Source organism: Labeo rohita, chromosome 2 (assembly GCF_022985175.1).
Source record: "Labeo rohita strain BAU-BD-2019 chromosome 2, IGBB_LRoh.1.0, whole genome shotgun sequence".
Taxonomy (NCBI): domain Eukaryota; kingdom Metazoa; phylum Chordata; class Actinopteri; order Cypriniformes; family Cyprinidae; genus Labeo; species Labeo rohita.
Window position 1 is genome coordinate 20,184,091 of NC_066870.1, and position 26,870 is coordinate 20,210,960.

At 35.1% G+C, this 26,870-nt stretch overlaps 1 protein-coding gene across 1 annotated transcript; it reads right to left on the minus strand.

Moving 5' to 3' along the window:
* Positions 1-235: 235 nt before the first annotated feature.
* Positions 236-23,985, minus strand: c2h10orf67 (chromosome 2 C10orf67 homolog). The gene is made up of 16 exons (XM_051130183.1): positions 23,827-23,985; positions 23,549-23,669; positions 22,768-22,911; positions 22,613-22,687; positions 22,370-22,492; positions 19,322-19,460; positions 18,427-18,485; positions 18,275-18,340; positions 13,276-13,341; positions 6,276-6,335; positions 6,125-6,204; positions 5,972-6,037; positions 5,807-5,894; positions 3,314-3,397; positions 3,135-3,234; positions 236-279 (listed from the first exon to the last, which is right to left on the minus strand). The coding sequence occupies exons 1-16, from the start codon at positions 23,910-23,912 to the stop codon at positions 236-238; spliced, it is 1,401 nt and encodes a 466-aa protein (XP_050986140.1). The 5' UTR covers positions 23,913-23,985.
* Between the last annotated feature and the right edge of the window lie 2,885 nt (positions 23,986-26,870).

Genomic DNA, 26,870 nt, shown 5'->3' on the forward strand with positions numbered 1-26,870 from the left:
ACGCACTTTGTTATTCTTCTAGTTATTTCCGTACAGTGGCTAATGAACCGGAAAGTCTTGCACATTTACAGAAAACTACTTACTTTGGTGTTGAAAAATAAGGTGGATAAAGTGGAGTTTCATACCTGCACATTCATGCTGTGCACAGACTAAGCCATTTCTGTTTTAAATGTGACTTGTTTGATCAAAAAAAACTAGTGTGATTGCCTGTTGAGAAGGGAGAATGAAATTCAGTTTATACTTCTTCCTCTTCCTCATCTGCCACAGTCAACTGGGAATCTGCAATTACATAAAACACTTAATTAGCAATTTAGGTAAAGTTAACAATACACACCAAACAAACTGGCTTTCTACACACAAAAATGAATAGTTTTATTTTAAATTATAAAACAGGTAGTTCCGGTTCTTATTTCTAAATGGTTGAGCTATTGCAAATTACTCTACAAACATTCACCTTTGTTTACTTTTCTGTTTCTGAGGAACTACATTGTTTGGTGGAGGAATATTCTTTTTATTTTTATCATTACACTTTGTTTTATTTTGTGAAACTTTAATACGTACATGGAATAACCATTTTATAAAAGCAATAAGCCCCATGAAGCCGTGGTTTACAGTGAATTTATAACAGCTAGGGGGTTTCCGCTTTGCATCGTGCCTAACAACGTCCCTTAGCTGTTATAAATTCACTGTAAACCACTGCTCTTTGGGGCTTATTGCTTTATTAAATCAAGGTAGTGCATAGTATTGCCAGCCACATAACTGAAAATCACTAGTAAATCATACATTTCATTCATATTAGAGCACTTATAAATTGTGATGCACAAACTGTGGGTTTTAACCATCCCAAGTCATTTTTTGTACCAATCAAGTGAATGTGAGTACTGCCCATGGGAGGGGCAACATGACATTTCCCTGGCCGATTCAAAACAGGTCACGGACCCTCCATAGACACCAAGGCGGTGGGAGGGAGAACTTAACCACACCGTGTAACCGAATCAAACCAGTGGTTACCCCTTTTCAGCCCACTGGAATAGCCATAACAATACCATTCACTTTGCAGCAGAGAAGACATGCTTCTTTGAGACTGACTGAGAGGCTTTTTATCAACTGTGGGGCTTTGTAGCCTTTTAGAGAAAAAAAAAAGAGAGAGAAAGAAACAGCAAAGTTTGTTTTAAAAGTTGTTTATTTTTCCTAACACATCTTAGTGTATTTTATTGGGTGTGGGTCTAGGTTAAAGAACCTTAATAAAGGCAGATAACAGAATACGCAGTTTTATGTGCAGAAAAATTGTCAAACTCAGGACTGCCCTAGTGCTGACCTATGCCTTTCAGGTTGCTTGAACACATCAGAATTGCCATTGTTGAGGTTGATTAATTGAGTCTGATAAGTTACCATGAATGAAGATTGTTATAGTGTTTAATGTGGTGGGCCTGGGTTTGTAAATGCCTCTTTCAAATAGTTCTGCAGAAAAGCATATGGGCCAGACGTATTCATGAACAAAAAGGGGAAAAAAGCCAAAATTTATTACGGTTGTGTCCAAGCGGTCTTGTCCCCCTTCTTTTGATCATTTGCCGAATGACTTTGAAGCCATGCACTTGCCATATTAAAAAGGGAACATTTAAATGTAGAAAAAAGTGAGATTTTACTATGCTGCTTAAGTTTTCCTTGGTTCACAATGTGGCTAAAAATCTTCATATTTGTGACCCTGGACCACAAAACCACTGGTATATTTGTAGGAATAGCCAACAATACATTGTATGGGTCAAAATTATCGATTTTTCTTTTATGCCAAAAATCATTATGATATTAAGATCTTTAAAGTACTTTAAAGGCAATTTTCTCAACATTTTGATTTTTTTGCACCCTCAGATTCCAGATTTTCAAACAGCTGCATCTCAGCCAAATATTTTCCTATCCTAACAAACCATAAATCAGTGGAAAGCCTATTTAAAAATTGACCCTTATGACTGGTTTTGTGGTCCAGGGTCACATTTAGTATAATAAGCATTTAATTAAAAAACCATTTTGAACATTTTTTCTTAGTCAAACATGTTGGCATTTATATCTGATTATTCTTAGACAATAAAAGACAATACTCATATTTAGAAATGAAGCTCAGCTAACAATACCCCTCAGACATGTCCAAACAAGAGCTTGTAAAAGTGCGTTTGCCATAAAAGCTTGAAATTATTCACACCAACTTAGATTGGTGACACACTGAATAAACATAATCTGCTGTGTGACAACAATGTTTGCCAACTCTTTCCAAGTGTCAAGACCCTCAGTAGCCGGTGCCTTATCTCCAGTGTCTCAATTATTGGGTGTCAGTGGTGATGTATGGACCAGATTCCCGTGGTTTAGACAGGGGCCAGCTAGCAGTTGTAGAGGTCACTGGCCAGGCCCTCTGGACAGAGGACCAGTGACCCCCTTCATGCTAACCCACTATAAACTACTGCAATGGCCTGTAGACATTTCTATCCATCCACAGCCAAGGCTGCATGTACAAGGCTCTACTCAAGTACTTAAGCAAATATACAGAGGGTTTAACATGATGTAAAAGCTAAATTACAGAATAATAAAATATGTGTATATATTACAATACCACATTCATTCTAAGTTTACAAATCTACGTGATTAAATCAACAACTGCAGCAGGGAAAACCAATGCAAAACCAGTGACACACATCTATTGTCTATGATTACCGGCCTGTTGAAATCCACCGACAGGACAGCGGTGTAATTTGGACAGATTGATTAGTTAGCTTCTGTGCATCAGATATTTGTGTCTGAGAGCTTCCATATTGACAGAGGGTATTAAGTCTTTTAGTTATCTGGCCAAGTCATGCCTGCTAAGCTCATTAGCCTAGATCCCAATCATCAGAAAGTCAATAATAGCCAAAAGAGAGATTAAAAAGTAGCTGAGGCAAGACAACTCTCTCCATCATTTCTCATTCCTACTTCTCATGTGTCACCACCAATATGATAATAGCCCACAAGGCAGCCTTTCAGAGTGATGGACATGTTTGGTCAAATCAATATCTTTGAACACATTATAAACATGTTTTATGAGAAGTTATTAGATGTTTTAGTTACTGGTCTGTGTTGTTGTCTCTTTCAGGTGGTCATGCACTAACCTAAACCAGGAAGAGCATCTGCCCCTCTCTTGCTTTGTAGGCTGATGTCCATCTGATAGACTCGGTCCATCTTCTGATGGCCTCCAGCACCTATATGTGGCTTACAGCAGAGGGACATTTAAGCTACAAGTCAATCACACCAAAACCAGAACAGTTGTCACAGTTACAAGGTTTCTCACCAAAGGAGCCATATTACTATAGCCCAGCCTTTTAAAAGTAGCGTCTGCTGGACTCTTCTGCCGTGATGAGCAAGGAGCATCCATCTGCAAGAAAAAGACTTTTGAAATGTCTCCAAATTTTACATATGTTGGTTTTACTTTATTAGTGAGGACATCTCATAGATGCACTTGTTTGTATAGGTCGTGATATTTGCAATACTCCAGTTCTAAACCTAAACGCTCACAAATCTGTTGACATCATGAAAACATTATCTCAACCTAAGTCTCCTAAGTCAATTTCCAACATAATTCACTATATATTGTGAAGAACATTTGGGTAACACTTTAGTTTAGGGACCAGTTCTCACCATTAACTAGTTGCTTATTAGCATGCATATTACCAGTGGATTGGCTGTTTATTAGTGCTTATAAACACAGATTAATGCTTTACACCGCATGACCATACTTAACCCTACCACATTTGTGACCCTGGACCACAAAACCAGTCTTAAGTAGCATGGGTATATTTATAGCAATAGCCAAAAATACATTGTATGGGTCAAAATTATTGATTTTTCTTTTATGCCAAAAATTATTAGGATATTAAGTAAAGATCATGTTCCATGAAGATATTTTGTAAATTTCCTATTGTAAATATATCAAAACAGATTTGATTGTCCTATCCTAACAAACCATACATCAATGGAAAGCTTATTTATTCAGCTTTCATGTGATGTATAAATCTCAATTTCAAAAAATTGACCCTAATGACTGGTTTTGTGGTCCATGGTCACATATCTAAACTTAACAACTACCTTACTAACTATTAATAAACAGCAAATTAGGAATTGGTTCCCAAACTAAAATGTGACCAAATTTGGTCTTCACAAGTACAGCCAAACCTATACATAAACACACACATTTACTTGGCCAGTCTAAATGCAGAAATCTCATAGACTTTTATTGTTTTGTAGTTCATTATAAATACTACAGATAAATCAAAATCCACACCCTAACAGAAAACTTTAATTGTTACCAAAAAAAATATATATATTTGCTGCATTTATATTTTCTTTTTACATCCACAGATGTCCACAAATAGAGGATTTGTCCGAGTTCTCAAGACAAATTTAACCCTAAAAATTCTAGTGAAGTAGGAACTCACACTGTATGTACACTATCATTCAAAAGTTTGGGCTTAATAAGTGCTTTCTTTTAAAAAAATAATACTTTGATTCAGCAAGGACACATTAATGTTACAAAAAAAAATTATCTTTCAACTGAATGTTCGTTTGAATTTCTATTCATCAAAGAATCTTAAGAAAGAAGCCACAAAAATATTATTCAGCAACTTAAGTATCAAGCTACAGTTTAGGAACTGTTCAACATTTATAATCATAAGAAATAATACTTGAGCACCAAATGAGCATATTACAATGATATCTAAGGGATCATATGTGGACCAAAGTTATAATGGTCACCTGAAAACTGAATAAATAAGCTTTCCATTGATGTATGTTTTGTTAGGATAGGACAATATTTATCCTATAATATAAAAAAAAAAAAAAAAGAAAAAAAGAAAGAAAGAAAAATTGACAAAATCGCCTTTAAAGTTGTCCAAATGAAGTTCTTAGCAATGCATATTTTTACGACATAACAGGATTTTTACCTAATATCCTAATGATTTTTGGCATTAAAAAAAAATCAATAATTGACCCACGCTATGTATTGCTGGTTATTGCTGACTGGTTTTGTGGTTTGCGGTCACATAGGACACTGAAAACTGGAGCAATGGCTGCTTAAAATTCAGCTTTGCTGTCACAGGAACAAATTGCATTTTAAAATATATTATACAGAAAACAGTCATTTTAAATTATAATAATATTTCACAATATTACACTATTTTTACCGTATTTTTTTACCAAATAGATGCACCCTGCATGAGCATAAGAGACTTTTTTCAAAAAACAGTAAAAAAAAAAAACACCCTCCAAACTTTTGAATGTTAGTATACAAGATACAAATACAATATATACAGTGGCAAACATTGGGTATATGTCCTTATTAAGACTTTCTAAGCTGTTTTCATGTGCTTTATTTGTGTAATAAATGACATCCGGCACACACAGGCAGGCCTCAACGAGGTGATCTGAGTTGCGTTTGTCCTCCTAGTAAATGGGGTGTGGGGTGCAGCGCAAAACAAAAACAAAACTTATGCATATTCATCAGCTTCCACCAATTGAGGCCAGAGATGAGGGGCTTAATGGGCGTGCACCTGTTAAAGTCTGTTCTGGGTTAACCTCTACTGTATATGTGCTCTGTGTGTGTGCGGGACAGGCCACAGGTGCAGATTTCATTAAGGGTTTCATAAATTTCATTACATGATTAAAGCTCCTGCCCTCTTTTAGTGTGGTAAGATCGGCTTTGATGAAGAAAAAACATGTTTTGGTGTAAATATCATGTGAGAGGATATTCAAAGTGGACAAAACTAGCACTCTCAGAGAAGCTACTGACCGCAAAGCTGACTGAAGCGTTGTGGAGAATGGCTTCCTGCCGCTGCAACGTCTGCCGTAGGAACATCTCATCCTTGATGGCGTGGAAACTTAAGAGAGACATAGTCAATGAGCTCACGGAATCAAATGAAACAACACTTAAGAGTTACAAATCTTTGCGGTGTACCTCTGTCTTAAAATCTCAAACTTCTTTTCCCACACCTGATTGGAGATGCACAACTGCTTATTGAGCCTGGAAACATTAGGAACAGTAAAAACGACAAAGGGCAATGGAAAGACAAATACGGAAGGATTGATCTCTTTTAAAATGTTATTATACCTTTCAATCTCCTTCTTCTGCATTGATTCCATCTTTCTAAGTTCTTTTAATTTTTGAGCCAACTCTGTATCCCCAACAAGCTGAAGGAAAAATAAAAATTCAGATAAGTTTATGCATGTGTGTACTTCTACTTCAACAAAGTGAAGGGTACCTCCATGGTTGTAGGTTCTGCCAGCTTCTGCTTCTCAAGCTTCTTTTCAATAGCAGCTTTCTGACAACAGGAGAATCACAAATACATCCTAAAATTACAATGATACATTACTGAATAGTATTATATGTCAATAAAGGAGTACAAATAAAATTTAGCTTTTGCTTCTGTGTTTTCATTTTCTATACATCTGAAAGGGTTAGTTCCAGTGTTGGAAATTAAGGAGGGCTTGTGGCAAAAATGCCCCAAAAATTCAAGACAAAAGGGCAAAAAAATGCCCCTGTACAATTAAACAAGGTATTATGGCTGTCGCGATTAAAGGGGTCATATGATGCGATTTCATGTTTTCCTTTGTCTTTGGAATGCTACAAGCTGTTCAAACCCAAAGAGATACTGTTTATAAAAGTTAAGACTCAGCTACGGCTTCCTAAAACGGCTCATTCAGACATGCCCCCACATGTCTATGTCACAGTGTGGGAAGATTTACATAATACCACCCAAATGTATACGCAAAGAAAGAAGGCGCAGCATTTAATCTCGCTGTAGTATTGTTGTTGCCGCCACCATGTTGCGGAGACGCTGTGTGTTTCCTTGCAAAAACAAAAGCACCTTGTTTGGCCTTCCAAATGAGTACACAACTAGAAATCAGTGGTTAAGTTCTATTTACAACACTGTTCCAGAACAGTACAACACAAATATCGAGTGTGTGCAGCCCATTTTACAGAGGACTGTTTCCTGAACCTGAGAGAGTAGCCTAAAATGCTGGCTGTGCACAATATAAAGTGGGGCAATTCTAACTTTGCAAGGACAGTATGGCGCTTCTGACTCACAGCCTGTAAGTACATTTTCATATTTAAAGTATTTGTGCTGTCAATTTAAACACAAGTTTTGAGCAGTGTAGAGTAGTGCTTGTTTGTCGTTTTTACGATCACAAATGCAAACATTGTGTTATGTTCCGACGCGACACAACGCAAAGTATGAGTCATTATAATCAGTAATTATGTCTTCACTGGATCCAACAAATGCCTAATTTATAATGGGTTTTATTGTTTTTGTCTCATCACGCTGGGACACGGCATTACAACATGGTAAGGGGCGTAACTGGCTAGTCAGAGCACACCGTGCTTTTCAGAACGATGAGCTTTGTAAAAATAAGAGGAGCAACAATAATGTACAGTATGTGAAAAATAATGTGCTTTTTGAATCTCAAACTGCGTAAACACATTGCATTACACTAAATACACACAATAATGTTCTTTTTAGCAACATCATATGACCCCTTTAAAACAAAATAAAATGTGAAAATGAATGAAAATATTCACAGAATATCATTTAGATTCGTTCACACTGCATCAGATTGCTTTTACACTCTTTTCGTGCAGTGTTGAGCCTTATAACCAGTCAAATGCGTTTCTGTTTAACTTAGCAATGCACTGGCTACTCAGACGCGCATTGATTAGTCAGCACCTGAAATCAAGCCAATCGGAAGCACCTACATTAATCAGAGCTGAAAACACCAGAGCTGTTGTTGAGTGAAGATACGATGCAAATAAAAGATTAATTTCATAGCTTCAGTGATCATAATGGGAGTTTTTGCATAACTCGCGCATAGACTTTGATAACGCTATGGAACGACATGTTTGTCTGTGAAGCCTGAATGTGACGTGCCCAAAACAAAACTTTATTGTTTTCTATATCGATATTAGTAATCATTATACAATATAAAGAGCAATAATTTACAATAATGATTTTTGTCATAATATTGCAGCCCTATGAGCTTCTGCGTTTTACATGTATAATTAAAATAAAATTTTAGACAGTCAATTGTTATAGACAACAGTTTAAAATATTGATTAAAGTAACTGGGTAAATTTAAGTATTTGACATTAAACACAACATGGCATGGTGATTGAAATAATAAGGTGATTATAAAAATTGCCCTTGTGAATGTAGAAAATGGACATGGGAATCAATTCTAGGGGGCAAATATCGAACTTTAATGGAAAAGCTCATTTCTAACCCATCATTTACTTACCCTCATGTCGTTCCAAACCTGTATTAGTTAGTTTTTTCTAAGAAACACAAAAGAATATATTCTGAGAAATGTCTCTTTTTTGCCTATACAATGAGAGTCAATGGGGTCCAATGTTGTTTGGACTCCAGTGTCTTTTGTATTTCACAGAAGTAAGTTTAAATCAGATTTAGAACAACATGATGACAGTGAATGATGACAGAATTGACATTTTTGGGTAAACTATCTCTTTAAATCACTGAATCTTAGCAGCAAGTTTCATGTGCTTGTCCACCTCAGCTCAGAAGAAAGGAAGTGGCTTTGGAGCTTTATCTGTTTTGCCAATGGAGATTTAAATGGAGGGCCATATTCTGTGTGTCATTATATCAATCCGTTGCTCACAAAGGGTCATTTTACCACCAAATGTCCACTTTGTGTGCCATGTCCAATCAAGGCCTGACACAGCTTTGTGGAATGTCATGTTGGCTGATTGAGTGCGTACGTTCAGAGCAGTGTGAAGGTCAGGTCACCTCAGGTCAGCTCGGACATCCACTTTTCCACCCGTGTTCCCCCAAAAAGGCCTAACAGAACGTGGGAGTGCCTTTTTAAGGTTCTCTTAGTAAGAGTGGGTGCAGAGTGTGTTGTTAGTCTAACCCAACACAGAAAGGATGTCAGTCCACCCTTTTTCTTTCATCTTAAGCAAAGAAAACAAAGAATGGGAGAAAGAAAGTTTTCTTGCCAGACTGTTCAAAGACCCTTTGTGTGCAAAAAGGAGTAGGTGTTGATTTGTGACAATATGATGGTGAGTTGTGTACGGCCTCTGAAGTACTCTGCATTGAGAACAGACACTAATGAAGACATGCTACAATTTAGTCTGTTTCCTTACTAGTTTGATGGATGCAAGATGCACATTTACAGTTAGTGGGCATAAAATACAGATCATTTAACTTAAGAACAACCTTGTAAGAAGTTTTGATGCTACCAAACATAAATATTTGTTTTAAGAAGTCGTATTGAAGTTGTATTGTAATGTAATTTATTCCTGTGATGGCTTAATTGAAATCCTTTAGAAATCTTTCTAATGTGTTGATTTGGTGCTTTAGAAACATTTCTTATTATTATCAATGTTGAAAACATGCCTAATATTTTTTTGTGGAAAGTGACATTGTTTCAGGATTCTTTCAAAATAGAAAGTTTCTTTTTTATTATTACAGAAACAGAAATATTTTGCAACCCTAAAAATGCCTTTAATATCACTTTTTATCATTATTTTGAAAATAAAAAATAAAATAAAATAAAATAAAATAAAATAAAATAAATTAAATTAAATTAAATTAAATTAAATTAAATTAAATTAAATTAAATTAAATTAAATTCCCTGACCCTAAATTTCAGAATGGTAATGTGTATTTGTGTAAGAAAAAAAAATAAAATGACCTGATTTTAAAATATAGTGCTTCTAATTAAAAACTAATATATGTATTTTAAATTTTATTACAGAAATAGAAATCTTTTGCAACATTATAAATGTCTTTAATGTCGCTTTTGATCAATTTAATACATTCTTGTATTAAAAGTATTACATTCTCTCTCAATACATAAAAATAATGAAAATAAAATAATGAAAATAATAAAAAAAAGTCCTGACCCTAAATATATATATAATATATATATATATATATATATATATATATATATATATAATTTATTTTATTTATATTACAGAAATAGAAATCTTTCGCAACATTAAAATGCCTTTAATGTCACTTTTGATCAATTTAATACATTCTTGTAATAATAAAATAAAATTATTAAATTATTGTAATTATTAAATAAAAATAAAATAAAATAATAAAAATAAAATAAAATAAAATAAAATAAAATATAATAAAACAAGACAAAAAAAGACAAACAAAACAAAACAAAATAAAATAAAGATTTCCTGACCCTAAATTTCTGAATGGTACGTGTATTTGCCTAAGAAAAAATATAAAATAAAATGACCAGATTTTAAATATAGTGCTTCTAATTCACGCACAGACCACAGGTTTAGATCTATTATTTGCCAAGGTAAATAAATCAAACTATTTGCAGATTGTATTGAAGTATGATTCACTGTCTATAGAGGGCCAGGCACGTGGCAGTTAACATCGAGGCTTGGGCATTATAAAAAAAGATAAGAGTTCCTCGCATTTCCATAATAACTAGCCACTACAGTGGCCAAGCTCATTGTAAGGGTGCCCTTTATGAAGTGGACTTTAAACCGGGCTCATTGTCCACTTCTATTCAGCTGTACCCCATCACCCACTCTAGCCTGTCACTGTGTTGTGTCAGCTGCATGCCACATTCCACCCTCTGCTAGGCGCTGAGGCCGGGGATTCACACTGGCCGCCTCCTCGGCCGCCTCTATGCGGTCACCATGTTGACAGAGTCATCGTCCTGATCCCCCCACCCCGCTCTGACCTCACCCTTCCCATCCAACAAAGCCTTAACAAGCCATAAACAAGCAAATAAAAAAAGCAAAGCATATGGAAGAGCCTGAATGCTATAGTCACTTTTGGGATTAACTACATATAAACTAATATCTTACAGTGTGTTTATTTAAAGGTAAGTAAGATTAGCACTGGATATAGCATTAGATAAAAATCTCAATTAAATAAATGTAAACATATATGATAAAATATTATCATGGTCACCAGGGCTGCATGTTTTAAATGAAAAATCTATCTATCTATCTATCTATCTATCTATCTATCTATCTATCTATCTATCTACATATGGAAGCCCGTTTCCGCCACAGAAAAAAAATTAAAAAGGTAATTCTGGCTTTTTATCTCGCAATTCTGAATTGTGAGATATAAACTTGCAATTGCGGATTATAAAGTCAAAATGGCAAAATATAAACTCAGAATTCTAACTTTTTTACATTTTGCAATTTACTTTTTTTCAAAATTGTGATTCCGCGCAATTGCAAGTTATGAAGTCAGAATTGCATGATATAAACTTGCAAATGCGATTTATAAAGTCAAAATTGCAAAATATAAATGTACAATTCTGACTTTTTCCTTAGAATTGCGTGACAAACTCGCAATTCTGAGTAATAAAGTCAGATTTGTGAGCTATAAACTCACAATTCTGACTTTTTTTTCAGAATTGCAAGTTTATATTTTGCAGTTGTGACTTTTTTCTCAGAATTGCGAGAGTTAATATCTCGCAATTCTGACTTTATAATACGCAATTGAGTTTATATCATGTAATTCTGACTTTATAACATGCAACTCACAATGTGAGTTTATATAGCGCAATTCTGACTTTATAATTCACAATTGCAGGTATATATCACACAATTCTGAGGAAAAAAATCAGAATTTTGAGTTTACATCTTGCAATTTTGACTTTATAACTTGAAATTGCGTGATATAAACTCACAATTGCAAAAAATAAATTCGCAATTCCGAGAAATAAAGTCAGAATTGTGAGATATAAACTCGCAACTGCGGATTATAAAGTCAAAACAGCAAAACATTAACTCACAATTCTGACTTTTTTATATTTTGCAATTTACTTTTTTTCATAATTGTGACTTCTGCACAATTCTGACTTCATAACTCTTCATTGCGAGTATATCTTGCAATTCTGAGGATAAAAGTCAGAATTCTGAGTTTATATCTTGCAATTTTGACTCGCAATTGCGAGTTATAAAATCAGAATTGCATGATATAAACTTGCAAATGCGAGTTATAAAGTCCAAATTGTAAAATATAAACATACAATTCTGACTTTTTTCCTCAGAATTGCGTGACAAACTTGCAATATCATGTATTTCTGACTTTGTAACATGCAATTGTGAGTTTATATAACACAATTCTGACTTTATAATTCACCATTGCGGGTATATATCACAAAATTCTGAGGAAAAAAGTCAGAATTTTGAATTTATATCTTGCAATTTTGACTTTATAACTCGCAACAGAAGAAATAAACTCGCAATTCTGAAATAAAGTCAGAATTGCGAGATAAAAACTCACCATTGCGGGTATATATCACTGATATATATCAAATCTGAAGAATAAAGTCAGAATTGTGAGTTTATATATTGCAATTTTGACTTCATAACTCGCAATTGCAAGTTATAAAGTCAGAATTGCACGACACAAAGTCGCAAATGCGAGTTATAAAGTCAAAATTGCAAAATATAAACATACAATTCTGACTTTTTTCCATTTTCTTTGTGAGATATATTAAAATTGCAAGACAAACTCACAATTCTGAGAAATAAACTCTCAATTCTGACTTTTTTTAGAATTGTGAGTTTATATTTTGGAATTGTGACTTTTTTAACAGAATTGCGAGTTTATATCTTGCATTTCTGACTTTATAACACACAACTGTGAGTATATATCATGCAGTTCTGAGAAAAAACTCAGAACTTTGAAATAAAAAGTTGCAATAAAATGTTAGTTTTTTTTTTTTATCTATTGGCGGAAACAGGCTTTCGAAAGGTAGCATTTCGGTAAAAAAAAACATTATCAAATAGTCATTATTTCTTTTAAAAAAATCTTACTGACCCTTTAGAATGTGTACATAAACACAAAGAGCATAAATTGTGAATTTCCATTAGTTTGCATGGTTATAATTCACATCTGTGACAGAAAAAGCATTTTAGATGTGTTTTCTATGAAAATGAAAAAGATCTGCACTTGAAGAAGGGAGAGGGGAGCTGCCATCTATCACTCAGGGCTGGTAATAAATGCGTTTCACCATTGGTGCGGGTTGAATTTTAACCACAGACTCATGGCTAAAATCGATACAACTTAGACAATGCGTGTGCACCTTATCCTCAGTCTTTGCTTTAGGACACTGATGTCTGGGGTAATGGAGAGACCATCCACTGGTCAAGGGTTCAAGACCTCCAAACATCCTGAGAAAGATAGGACTCTCATCAAGTCCGTGCCGTATCTGAGCATGCATTCGGCTGGGTCTCATACTCACCTCCTTCATGCATGAGGCTTCAATGCATGCAATTTCTTTCTCCATTTGCTCTTTTAACTGATTTACCTGCAAAAGATAATGAAAAAGTTAGCTCATAAACCAAAGTGAAACTTCATGTTGTTGTTATTTAGGAGTATTTACACAGGTTAAAACTTCAGAAGTGGTCAGCCAATAGTGCTGTTGACAAGTGCAGTTGGGTGGTTGACGGGCCGTTCATTTGGGTGTCTTTTCACAGAGGCGAAGCTTACACCCAGCTGAGCTTCACACTCCACTCTGGCCTGGGCTTCAGCCTCTCATTATAGGTCTTTCCTGCAGCCCTCTGGCTATAGAAACAAATTTTCTGCTCCATTGATCAAAGTCACCAAAATAAAGTGGAGAAAAACATCATTTTTTCAAAACGTCATTTTTTCATTTTACATTTTTATGCATAGCCACCATGCTAGACCTTAACATTGAGTTTGTCAGTCACGGCACAAAGGGGCGGCTCAACAAAGGGCGCAAGACTGAAAAGAGGCCAATCTAAATTGCTACACTAAATATGGATAATCCCTTTCTCCCGGTGGCTCAAACAACATTAAGGAGGTCTTCATTAGTGGTTTTAACCAGGGCTTCTACATGGAGTGTGTTTGGCCACCACCTGCTCCATTAGTCTCTTTCCTGGCCCGAACAGGTTTTGTGTCCACTAAGTATTATATGAAGAGCCGGAAGAACATTACTGATCTGAAACTAATATGCCTCTCTATTATAAAACACTTAAAAATAAATTCAATAATTAATTAATTTAAAAAAGAAAATATAATTAAAAAATTAAAAAATTAAAAACTATTAATCACTATGAAATCACTATGTCATCAAAAGTACATATATTAGTAATCTTATGCGACACATATGAGCATATTTTGGAAAAAAAAATTAAATAAAAAATATCTCTATTTATCTATCTATCTATCTATATTTTTCTTCCTTATTTTTAAGGAAGAAAATGCTTTTAATTAAGAACTATATTATGATATATCAGTATATTAAATAAAAAATATTATTTATTTAAGAAAAACTGTCTGCATAGCAGAACTGGAGTTTAGGTTTTATCCATTTCAACAATTCAGTGTCAAGCTTTCTAGCATTGTATTTTTTAAATAAAATAAAATAAAAGTAACACGATAAAGTGTTTTTTTCAATGTCTGCAACATTAAACGTAATTAAAATGGTGAGCATTCTAGTAATAAAATCACTATGTCATCAAAAGTACATATAATAGTAATCTTATTCTATATTTTTAAAGAAGGACAATGCATTTTTCATTTTCAAAATAAAATAAAATAAAATAAAATAATTGCACATTTAAAGAAATTTAACAGGTTTGTTCAATGAATGCAACATAAGCAATCAAATCTATCATACAGTATATCTGTTTATTAACTTATGCATATAAGCCTAATAGGAATATATTCAATACATATTTAAAATGTTCAAATAAAAACTTTAATCTAAGTAAAAAATGTTCTGCATTGCAGAACAGTTTTATTCGTTTTAACGAATCATTTTCAATGGTGAGCTTTCTAGTAATAAAATCACAATGTCATCAAAAATACAAGTATTAGCATCTTATGTGATTCTTTTTAAGGAACAAAATCTGTTTTTACCTTTCTATGGTTTTGTAATACATTCTATCGTCTTGTGACATGATTTTTATGTGCATTTGCTTGAGTTGTACTGCATAAATATAAACTAAAGTAAACTATCTAACTTAGAAGCAACAAGTGGCAATAATAAACATCTGTATGCATAGTTTTCTTTACTTTGCTGAAGAGCTGTGCTAATATGAGCATTTGATTGCAGGGTAAATTATGCCAGCTTTGACAGGACCCTTGCTGCTTGTCTCCCGGCAACCCTGCAAGGCCAGAGGGAGACTTTTAACCTTCTAGATTCTGTGTGGCCGAATTCAATGGCTGAGTACCATAGAGTCTTTCACACTCTTTTTACGTTGTCCTCTGTGTTCATATTTTAATTCCAGCCATTGTGTGGCAAACTTGGTGCATATTGTTCCTCGCAATCAACCGCAGACGCTGTGTAAAATGATACTTGCTAATCAGTGCTTGAATACACTTTGTCTGCAAAAGTGTTTAAGTATGTAAATGATAGATTTTGGATTTTTACATGAATTCATATTTAGTATTTAAAGGTTTGGATGGTAAAATAAAGCAATTGGCTGACATGTGAGCTCATGACTTATGAATACAAGGCAGCAGTCCAACTTCGGGCGCATTCAAAATGCACAACAAAGCACTCTGACCACATGGTTTCCTACTGTAGTGCAATAATATAAACTCTGGCATGGCCCCAATCTTAACACCACACAGCTACTTCATTTTTACTGCACAAAAGATAAAACACTAAATAAACAATACTATATCAATACATGTCAAAAACGCTGTGCCACGTCCATTCGCCAAATGTTTTACCAATATCAACATGCTACAATGTCAGCTCGATGCTTTATGTCGTCAGCTGTGCTTGATCACATATCATAAAATAATTTAGTTCTCCCTCATGCACCAGTTGCTGCAGAGTATTTTATTCATGGTAATTTGCTCCGCTGGCATGCTTCTCTCTGTTTACACAGCTAACACATGAGCAAAGCATGCAAAATTATGAGGGACAACATTGTCTAGGCTATAAACCTCACATACTGTATGCTTCCCTATTTATCTTGGTTGTCACACAGTAACCATTTCTGGTAAAAAGGATTATCTCCTGGGAGAAAAAGGAAAACTAGTGTATATAATGGAAGTATAAATATATATTTTATATATATATATATATATATATATACATACAATTGAAGTCAAAAGTTTACATTTTACCAAAATAAGAGGGATCATACAAAATGCATGGTATTTTTTATTTTGTACTGACCTGAATAAGATATTTCACATAAAAGACATTTACATATAGTCCACAACAGAAAATAATAGTTGAATTTATAAAAATTACCCTGTTCAAAAGTTTACATACGCTTGATTCTTAATACTGTGTTGTTACCTGAATGATCCAGAGCTAATTTATTTTTTTTTTTTTTTGTAGTGATAGTTGTTCATGAGTCACTTGTTTGTCCTGAACAGTTAAACTGCTGCTGTTCTTCAGAAAAATCCCACTAATTCTTTGTTTTTTCAGCATTTTTGTGTATTTGAACCCTTTCCAACAATGACTATGATTTTGAGATTCATCTTCCTCACACTGAGGACAACTGAGGGACTCATATGCAACTGTCACAGAAGGCTCAGACGCACACTGATGCTCCAGAAGGAAAAACAATGCATTAAGAGCTGGGGGTGTAAACTTTTGAACAGAATGAAGATGTGTACATTTTTCTTATTTTGCCTAAATATCATATTTTCTCATTTAGTACTGCCCTTCAGAAGCTACAGAAGATATTTACATGTTTCCCAGAAGACAAAATAAGTTAAATTTACCCTGATCTTCAAATTCAAAAAGTTTTCACCCCCCTGGCATTGTTTCCTTCTTAAGCATTAGTGAGTGTTTGAACCTTCTGTAATAGAATATAGTAAAGTATAATATCTATCTATCTACCTATCTATCTATCTCTATTGCTCTCTCTCTCTGTCTCTCTCTCTATGTAAAGAGTTCAGATGCAAAACCAGCTAAAAGCCATCTCGGTCAAAACTGAGATAATGATACTGAGTGAATACTTTTACTTCAAACTCGCTAAATTCCAACCTCAGCCCAATCAGAAGTACCAGCACTTACACAGAAACCTATACAAAGTAGCCAGAAAGAAATGCTACTTTTGAAGAAATATGTCAGATGGATTTAGAGGCTTTTGCATCGGAGCTCTTTATATATAGACCAATTATTTGTTTGTAAACATTCGGGATGCATGCGCATCATGGTTGCAGAAAACTCAATAGAGATTGCCTTTACGGCTAGAGAATTACATGGGTACAAAATAGTTCAATTTAAATAGATTAGGGTATGATGGGGCTAAAGGCGCCCCGTGGTAAAAGGCGCCTTTGATATTATTTTTCTCTAAACCACTAGATGGCAGAAAAACGTGGCGTAGCACGTTCCAAAACATCCGCTTTTCAACATACATGTGCGATATTGGTTGATCCTTGACGCGGTCGCAGGCAGCAGAGCAAAGTCGATTCTGTGTTTGCTTTATCTAATATTTGATGTTTTTAAAAATGTTGTAGATTTAGGTAGCAAATGAGAATCGCTAAAATTATTAAATATATCTTGAGACAAAGGTCTTCTTAATGATTTTCAGTTTTGTTTAAAATAATTAAAACAGCAGTTTTTAAATAACGAAAGAATATGTAAAAGTATGGTATTTGGGGTGAAAAGCACCCCTGATGTTGGGGCTAAAAGGCACAATATTAACATGATAATTAATAGAAGGCTGACTTTTCCAATTGTTGACATGACATTGTTAGATTCAGATGGTAAATATCATATACTATGTTGGGTGTCCATTTTAAAAATAATCAGCATGTTTAGAATGAAACCATCATATTTAAAATATTTATTTTTTTATTTTTTATTTGCATTCCGATTTTGACAACAAAAGGCACAAATTTTTATTTGTCTCTTATTCCATGGATTTTACCCAATTATCTCCACTTGTTACCAGTGTTTCTCTTTCTCTCTTACAACTTCTTCTCTTCTTTTTTTTACAGTGTAAACTCATGTTAAAATGAATTTTTTGGTGACTATTAAAAAACATTTAATGTTTACAGATTGGCCTCATTTACTTTCATTGTGCATCTCACTTAAATATAATATAGTTATAAGAAAACAACAGCCATGTTAAAATTAATTTTATGTCAGTCAACATTGTGCCACAAATGCGGCTGGATTGAGCTTAGTACTAAACCCAAAATTTTCTGTAAGTAACTTTGGACTTACTGTGCATCATTTTGGTTGACAACTGTTGTGTTTAATAGTGATATATAAATAAGTTTAAGTTAAATAATCTCACCTTTTCTCTGCCACTTTCTCTTTCAAGGTTTAACTGCATTTTCAGTTGCTCATGTTCACCTGTCAACTGAAATAAATAGAAATTAAAGTGTTATAAATAAAACCAGTTGAGAAATGGCTTGTTTTATGACTTATCTGTGAACTACATAATACCTTTTGAAGGGCTTTTTTGCTGTCGCCAGCCTCTGATTTTAACTGTGCCAAATCCAAAGCTATGAACAGAAGAGAGAACATTTAAAAACACACACAAAAAAAGCCCCAGTGCAATATTCATTCCCACAACTTTTCACAATATCTATAACAGAAACAAAGGCTGATGCCGGGAGCACAACGACAGGACATCCACTTGTCTTTGTTCATCGTTCGCATCTTGGGTCAGTGGACTGAAGCCCAGTCCTGGCCTGGGTGACTCAGGGTCCTGACAAGCTTCTGACCCGGTGCATTGCTGTTGACACATCCACTTGCACGCACTGACCAAACACAAGCCACTAAGTTCAAGGGCCAAGTGTGTGTTAGTGCCCAAGTGCTTTTATTTCCATAGAGACTTAAGACCTGGACAGCTCTTATCTTTAGTCACAGCCAATGCAAAACGTTTTAGCAGATGGTTCTTCACATTTTGAATGGGGATGCAGAAAAGGAGTTTATGTTCCAATAAAACGGATGATATACGTTGTTTTGGAGCATCAACATGTTCATGCGTAATTACCAAAAACTGGTGTTAAATATTCAGACGGTTACCAAAGTTACATAAGCAATGAATGACTATCAAACACTATGAGAGATAAAGGCCTGACCCTTGAGAATACACCTGTCTTGTGTTTGCTTTCTCCTCACAGACTCCCACAGAGTGTGAGATGATAGCTATGGTCTGACAAGTGTCCTCAAACATTGCGCTCTGAATGCTAACTACCTCACACACCGGGAAAGATAAGAGAATGAGAGTATGTTTCCAAAACAAGCATTCGTGACAAATCTTTGTTTTTGTCCCAAAAACCATTGAAAAAAAAAGTAAGCGCCGTTTTTTTTTAATTGAAACGTGACGTTTTACCCAGCCTCTGCTCTTTGGATTCCAGGACTCGCTGAATTTCTTCCAGCTCGACGTGCAGCGAGTCAATGTTATCTTTTAGCTTTTCATTCTCTGACTTTAGTCTGCTTTTCTCGGGGTCCTCCGCTCCCTCGGAGCCGATCTGAAAAATGACACAAGTCCTTTTTAACTTTCCCTTTACAGCGCAAAACAAAAGCCACGCCGCTCAAGCTGCGTGGCAAATATGAGTGCCATTCAGGCACAAAGCAATCGTACAACTTTCTGCCTCCTACCATTTCCCCCTGAATAATAAAAAGCGAGAAACAAAAAAAGCAAACACATTTAGAAGAGGGCGATCTCTTTTTTTTCCTCCTCTCCTCTCTTTCTCCTTTCTTCTCGCCCGGAAGAAAGACGGCAGTACATTACATACAAAGCCCATAATTCATGGGGACATTTTTATTGACAGGAATAATACATATCATACTGTTTGTGTGCCCCTGTCATTCAGGTCAATTTATTCTGGAAGTCAAGGAAGGCAGCTGGGGCCTATCCACCCACAGTCTGGGCTCTGCTTTCTAACAAGCTCGGCAGAGCCGGGCTGCGAGGGGGCCATTGGAGGATGGCTGAGCAGCCCCAGGGGGTTCGCAGAGAGCACAGTTTCCCGGGGGGGGCTTGTTGCCTTTGTGCTGTCCCTCAGTAGCAGCGCTGCCAGTGTCACCAGGATCACATCACATGTCAGCACGCTGAAGTTTGCAGACTGGGAGCCGCATGGAGCCCATCAGGTTCCTGTGATATCCACGCAGTTGGCCCTCTACTTTGTACCGCAGCAACCATTCATGCCCCGAACATTAACAGGGCTTTTGCATGCCTGTCACACTTAAGATTGTGCAGGCGTTCAAAGGCTTTCAAAGGGTTTTCTTTTTCCCACTTTATTCACTCCGACTCTCTCTCGCTCATTCATAAAGAACGTAAATTGCAATCATAAAGAGGTTTTGATTGCTATACGTTTACTTGATGCTTGGCGGTTTTTCTTTTTCGTCCCGCTTGCGGTGATCTCAACTTACACACTCAGTATCATTTCAAACGGTACTAATATGTATATTTAAGGTGCTAATATGCACCTTTTAGGGGGGAAAAGGTACAAAAGGGTACCTGTTTAAGGTACCATCCCAGCTTTACAGCGTCGTTTTAGTCATGCTCTGATTTACGATATCTTGCATATGGTTGATGATTGTTTACTATAGATTTAATCTTACAATAAAGAGCCATATGTTATGAATGTGACTCCTCAAGTGTGACGGTCAGATGATGATGATGTACATGTCACAAACCTATTCTGTCACTAATGGAAATGGGCATCGGAGCATCCAGCATGACAGAAATATGACTCCACGCAGGGTGGCCACCTCAGCCCAAACGTCACCCACCTTTCAGCCTTTCCTCCCTTGTTATCTTCTAGGGAGAGGCAGTATTGCTGAACCTTAATTTTCCTCTTAAAAAGACATTTTATACACTAAGGAACATCTTCCTACCCCGTTTGACCACCCCAACCTTTAACTCTGGCTCCACCATCTGCTGCAGTAACAGAACTACAGGTGATTAGCCATGCATCTCTCCTGTGGGCGTGAGAGTTCTCATTAGCACAATGAACAAAGCTCGAACTCCGCCGGGCTGCACTCATTTGTTACACTTTGAGTGGCAGGTTTTGTATGGCCGTTCTCCCGGCCATCTGCCTACACAAGCAGCCGTTTTGGTTGGACAGAGCTCAGACATTAAGGGTGAGAGATAACTCTCTCAGGCGGAGTGAGAGGGCCAGCCTATTAAAAAGGCCAATAATAGACATCTCACTTATTGGCACCTGATAGCTCATTCATGTTGCATGTAAACGCCTTTCGCAAGGGCATAAAGGTGAGTAATTGATTTCACTTTGTGGAACGCAAGAACCTGCTTATTAGTGTACAGCCATGGGGCCGGGCCACTCCCAAGAGCACTTCAGGCCATAATAGAGCAGGCCACTAAACAATAATTACCATCCTGCTGGTCAATAACAACAGAAGCTGGATGACATTTAAGCAATCAAGAATCATATTGACATCATTAAAGATAAATGCACTACTGGCCAAGCAATGCTTCAGCGTACAGGCTGCCATCTAAAAAGAACAAAAAAATACAGTGCATAAATTGTAGTTAATTACACAAAATTATTAGGCAACACAACTGTTAATAATCATAAACAACATTTCTTAAGCTTCAAATCAACATATGTGACCCCGGACCACAAAACCAGTCTTAAGTAGCATGAGTATATTTGTAGCAATAGCCAAAAATTCATTGTATGGGTCAAAATTATTGATTTTTCTTTTATGCCAAAAATCATTAGGATATTAAGTAAAAATCATGTTCCATGAAGAAATTTTGTAAATTTCCTACCGTAAATACATCAAACTTAATTTTTGATTAGTAATATGCATTGCTAACTTAATTTGAACAACTTTAAATGTGATTTTCTCAATATTTTTATTTTTTTTTACACCCTCTGATTCCAGATTTTTTTTGTATCTCAGCCAAATATTGTCCTATCCTAACAAACCATACATCAATGGAAAGCTTACTTACTAAGCTTTCAGATGATGTATAAATCCCAATTTCAGAAAATTGACCCTTCTGACTGGTTTTGTGGACCAGGGTCACATATTAGAATGCTTTATGACAGACTGCTGAAAATTCTGCTTTGCCATCACAGGAATAAATTGCATTTTAAAAGCATATTCAAATAGAAAACTGTTATTTTTGTTGGAAGTATATTTCACAGTTTTTACCATATTTTTGACCAAATAAAGCCCTGGTGAGCATAAGGGACTTCTCTAAATAAGCCTCAACCTTTTGATCAGTAGTGTATGCACTATTTTGCAAATTTTCACAATATTCTGTATCCTTTTTTTGCTTACTAGTTCTTCTACATAACTTTTTTGTGTATATAGTGTATTTACATTCATACAGGGCTGTATTTAAACTAATTAAACTGTTTATTGTACACAGGTTTTCGTGTGATGAATGGCAATGAGTCTGTACCTCGTATTTCTTCAGCTGTTCAACCATACACTCAATCTTCAAATTCTTCTCCTGAAGCTCATTCAGAAGGTCCTTTACTCTTCCATCAGTAACATCACAAACCAGATCTGTCTTCTCTTTATTCTTGTAACATTTGAGCAAGATTTCATATTTAAAGATTCATTGTGAACTTCATAAATGATATCAAATTAAAATAATTATTTTTGCAATAACATGTTAGTTACATATTCATTAAAAGTTTACCTTATAGCTGGCTTTGATCACCTGCATAGCATCTGAGAGTTGCTGCTGATAGCTTCTTCGAAGAACTGATAATTTCTTAAAATAAAACAGACATTAATAGAGTAGAAACATGATTAGATTTATTGCTTATAATAAAAGCTGCATGGCATACAAACCTCTTTGTGGCAATTTTCCAAATTCTTGATTTTATCATTCACACTTGCATAAAGGGCATCAGATTCGTCCTGCAGCTTGGTCTCGTACTGCAAATGTATTATTTTCAGTTTCTTTTCAGTGTCTTCTTTTAACATGTTTATTTCCTGAGATGCAATTAAAATATTTTAAAACACATGGCACATAAAACACCAAGATTATGGTTTATATATGGTTTATATAGTATAACCAACTTATCAAAGACAGTAAGTTAAAATAAATAAATGGTAAAATAGAACAAAAATTTGCTGCTTTCCATTCAATAAGTATTTTTCCTTTTATCTTGGTTACTTTTCCTTGCAACTACAAACAAATTGATTTTTGTGAGTGATGCATTTAGTAGAGCATTTATTCGGCTGCAAGCTGATCAATATGTTTAACTCTGCAGGCTGAAGGATTCCTTGTGCAGGCACTGTTCTTCACCACAAAGCCATCATATGCCCTCTCAGCAGGTGACCTAGGCGGCCCGCAGTGAGGCCACTCTGAGTTAAAGTTAGAAGAATCTTGAACTAATAAGATGAAAAGCCAGCAGCATGAATGAATTCACTGAGCATATCTAGCGGAATGCACTGACAAAGTTGCAGCTTTCTGTGGGCCTTTTTTTAAGGCAAGACAAACCTGCATTCATAAAGATAGTTGAAGACTGATTGATAGCTGACAGACTGTTTTCTATTTTTGTGGTTTATAAAAAGACCAAGTTGTCCATGATAAGGGACTATTTATCTAGTGGTAGCAGATACACACCTTAAAAAGCTCTGCGGTGTTGGCAGCGAGTATCTTTATATTTGGCAGCTCTGACTCGTCAGTTTGAACACAGGCATCTTGTCCGAAAAATCCTGTCCTCAGCTGGTTTGACAGAGCATATCTGAAGCGGCAGAAAGATCGTGTGGTGAATAAATGCAGAACCTGCCCTACTGGACAGATTAGCACAGTTCACCAATAAAGCTTAACTGAAGCTGGTCTTGGCTCTGGGGGTTTTCAGCAACTTTACAGCTTGTTTGCAAGAGAGCAAAACTTCTTACCGACGTATTTCCTTAATCTCTTCTGAAATCTGCTCTTCCTCGGCTTCATCCGCGATGCTGTCTATTCTCTTTTCGATAACGTCCATGAATCCAGAGTAACGTTTCAGGACACAAAATGATATCGCACAATGTTTGACCACTGATTTCTGCGGCGTTAAACTGTTGCCGTAGTAACGGAAACTTAAACAGGAAGACGAACAGACGAACGAATCTCACTACTGTAACCTGAGCCGTTTTGTGAAAACGCCTCACATACTATACAGCCCTTCCTCATTATTATTATTACTTTTTTGAATGATAGTTACACGATATAGAAAACAAAATACTTTAGTTTTTATATGAAACTTTTGTAAACAATTTTAAAAAAGGTAATAAACTTAGGTAATAATTCTCATTATGCCAGGGATGTCAAATCCGTTTGAATTAACTAAACACCGCCTCATACCTGGCATTTTTTTGTTGTTGTTGTTGTTGCTTGTTTGATAAAATGCCTTATGGTGAACACATTTGAATGCATGCTCCTCCACTGGTTCTCAAACAACCAGGGTATCAGCAAACTTGAGAGATGACTTAAAATAATTAAAATGTATTTATTATTATTAATTAAATTAATATAATTAATAATACATTAAAACAATCTATCTTATTAACTGCTAAAAACACACAATCGAAATGAAAAACTAAAATCATATTTATTTTTTTCTCTCAAAATCTATAGAGTGTTTTTACAACGTGTCCCTGTAATCAATCAGCCATATTGGCGGCACTGAACGTAAACAATGCCACTGAACCGAACGAAACTCACAGAGGCCTATTTTGCGGATTATTGCTGCTGAAAATGGTAATTAATTTCATGTTTTGGGCTGTACTAATCAGTCGGACCAGGGAAAACATTTGGAGTACTAGACTGCCAAAAGTTATAACATATCAAGGAGAGGAGACTGTCTGAGGACCAAAAGGCGTTTGTGGGTGGCCAAACTGAACCAGTATTTCCAGGGCAAGAATCTTGACAACATTCATGTTTGTTCTTATCATTTTCCAGTCAGGTAGGTGAAATATTAGGCTAAAATCTTAATTAATACTGCTTGTACATATCTTTACCTTTATTAACTTTAGTTTGTCAAAATATTGTGCCCTTTCCTGCTTACTAAGTCCTTCTGTATATGATTTAGCAGTTTCCACACAGTTTTTCCATGGTTCAGACAGCATAAATTAGCAGAACAACATATTTAGTAGTACATTAACCGTGCAATCCATGCTGTTGTTTACATTTGAGTATCGCCAATATGGCAGCGAATCCTGGTAACTGACCAAATCGTGACCAGGGCTGGGTAGATTACTTACAAATTGTAATCCGTTACTGATTCCAAATTATATGACAAAAATTGTAGTCAGTAATGTAATCTATTACATTACACATTTTAGGTAATATAATCAGATTACTTTTAGATTACTTTTGAACTAATTCGTTTATCGCATTGATTTAAATAAAATAATCTTATACAATTTTGACATAAAAACACAAAGAGTAATAAAATATATTCCATTTCTTGTTATTAACGACATGAAGTGGATTAAACATTACAATATCTCAAGGTTTCCCAAACTGGTGTCTGTGAAGGAACTGCAGGGGGTTGTGAGTTTAATGAAAAGCTAAGATTGAATTAAATCATAAAATATATATATAACATTAAAATAAATCATTTTGAAATCAATAAAAATAAAAAACTTACTAAAAGAATATTATTTGATTTGTTTGCCTACATGTCATATGAACATTTACCAATGAGAACCAATGAACATGCAAATCAAATTACTTAATTATTAAAATACGTCTTTTAAAATCTCAGGGGTACTTAAAGTAAATATAGGAGGATATAAGAAGATCAGATCACAAAATGTTTTGTGCATTTGTGCATTTTTAATGTGTTTAAAAGACAAAAGCCTTCCAAAAACAGAAATACATGGTTAAATAACCTACTGAGTGATCATTCAAATAACAATCAATGTGTTCATGAGTAGATGCAATTTTGAAACACTTCTTAAACCTAAAATGATTTATGTATCTAGTGGTCAAATGCTGTGTCGCCACTGACTAATGACCACAAAATTTGAAGTGTTTGAATGTATATAAGCAGTATAGGCTATCTTAGAAAGGAAAATGTAAAAGATAAAAATGAGGAATTAGAATTCTGAATATTTTTTGGTATTGTGTAAATAATAAAGAATCATGTAATCCTTAAAAAAAGTAACTTTAGCCTGATTACGAGTATTTTAAAATGTAAATTACTCTAATTACAAGTACTTAATTTTTGGAATTTGACTACATAATCCAGATTATATGTAATCAGTTACCACCCAGCTCTGACCCTCTATATTGTTTTTACTGAAGAACATACAGTTGAATCTCATGGAGTAATACAAATTTATTCAGGTTAATTAATTTACCTATATCAACATTACAATCAATATCCACCTTATTTTTCCTGTAAGAGCGAGCATGTCCATTTGTAAATTTAATCTGTCTTCCGGTGTCATTCGCTTACAGCTATTTGATATTGCAAACTGGTGTGTTTTACCATATTACTTTAATGTATTATCTTAATTATGAACACACTTCTTACTTCGTGCAAACAGTTTAACCATTTACTGCACTTTGTTATTCTTGTGGTTATTTCCCTACAGCAGGTAATGAACCAGAAGTCTTGTACATTCACAAAAAGTGCTGCTGTTTACTAAACAGTTAACAGTTAAACTAGTTTATAGTTAAAAAATGTAAGTAAACTTGAGGCAAAATCATTTAATTTTAATCCTCTGGAAATACACGATTTAAATAGAACTGAACCTGATCCACCTGTTAGCAGAACAGATATTACCAAATGAAATTACAAGTGAAATTCGAAAGCCGATTACCCTTGATTAGCTCTAAACAGCTCTTCTAACTCACCATGACAGCAGACAACTAGGTCTCTGAGTTTATTAAGTAATTCTAGTCAATTCATATCTCAGACTGAAGACAGACAATAGACTTCAAATTAACTGGG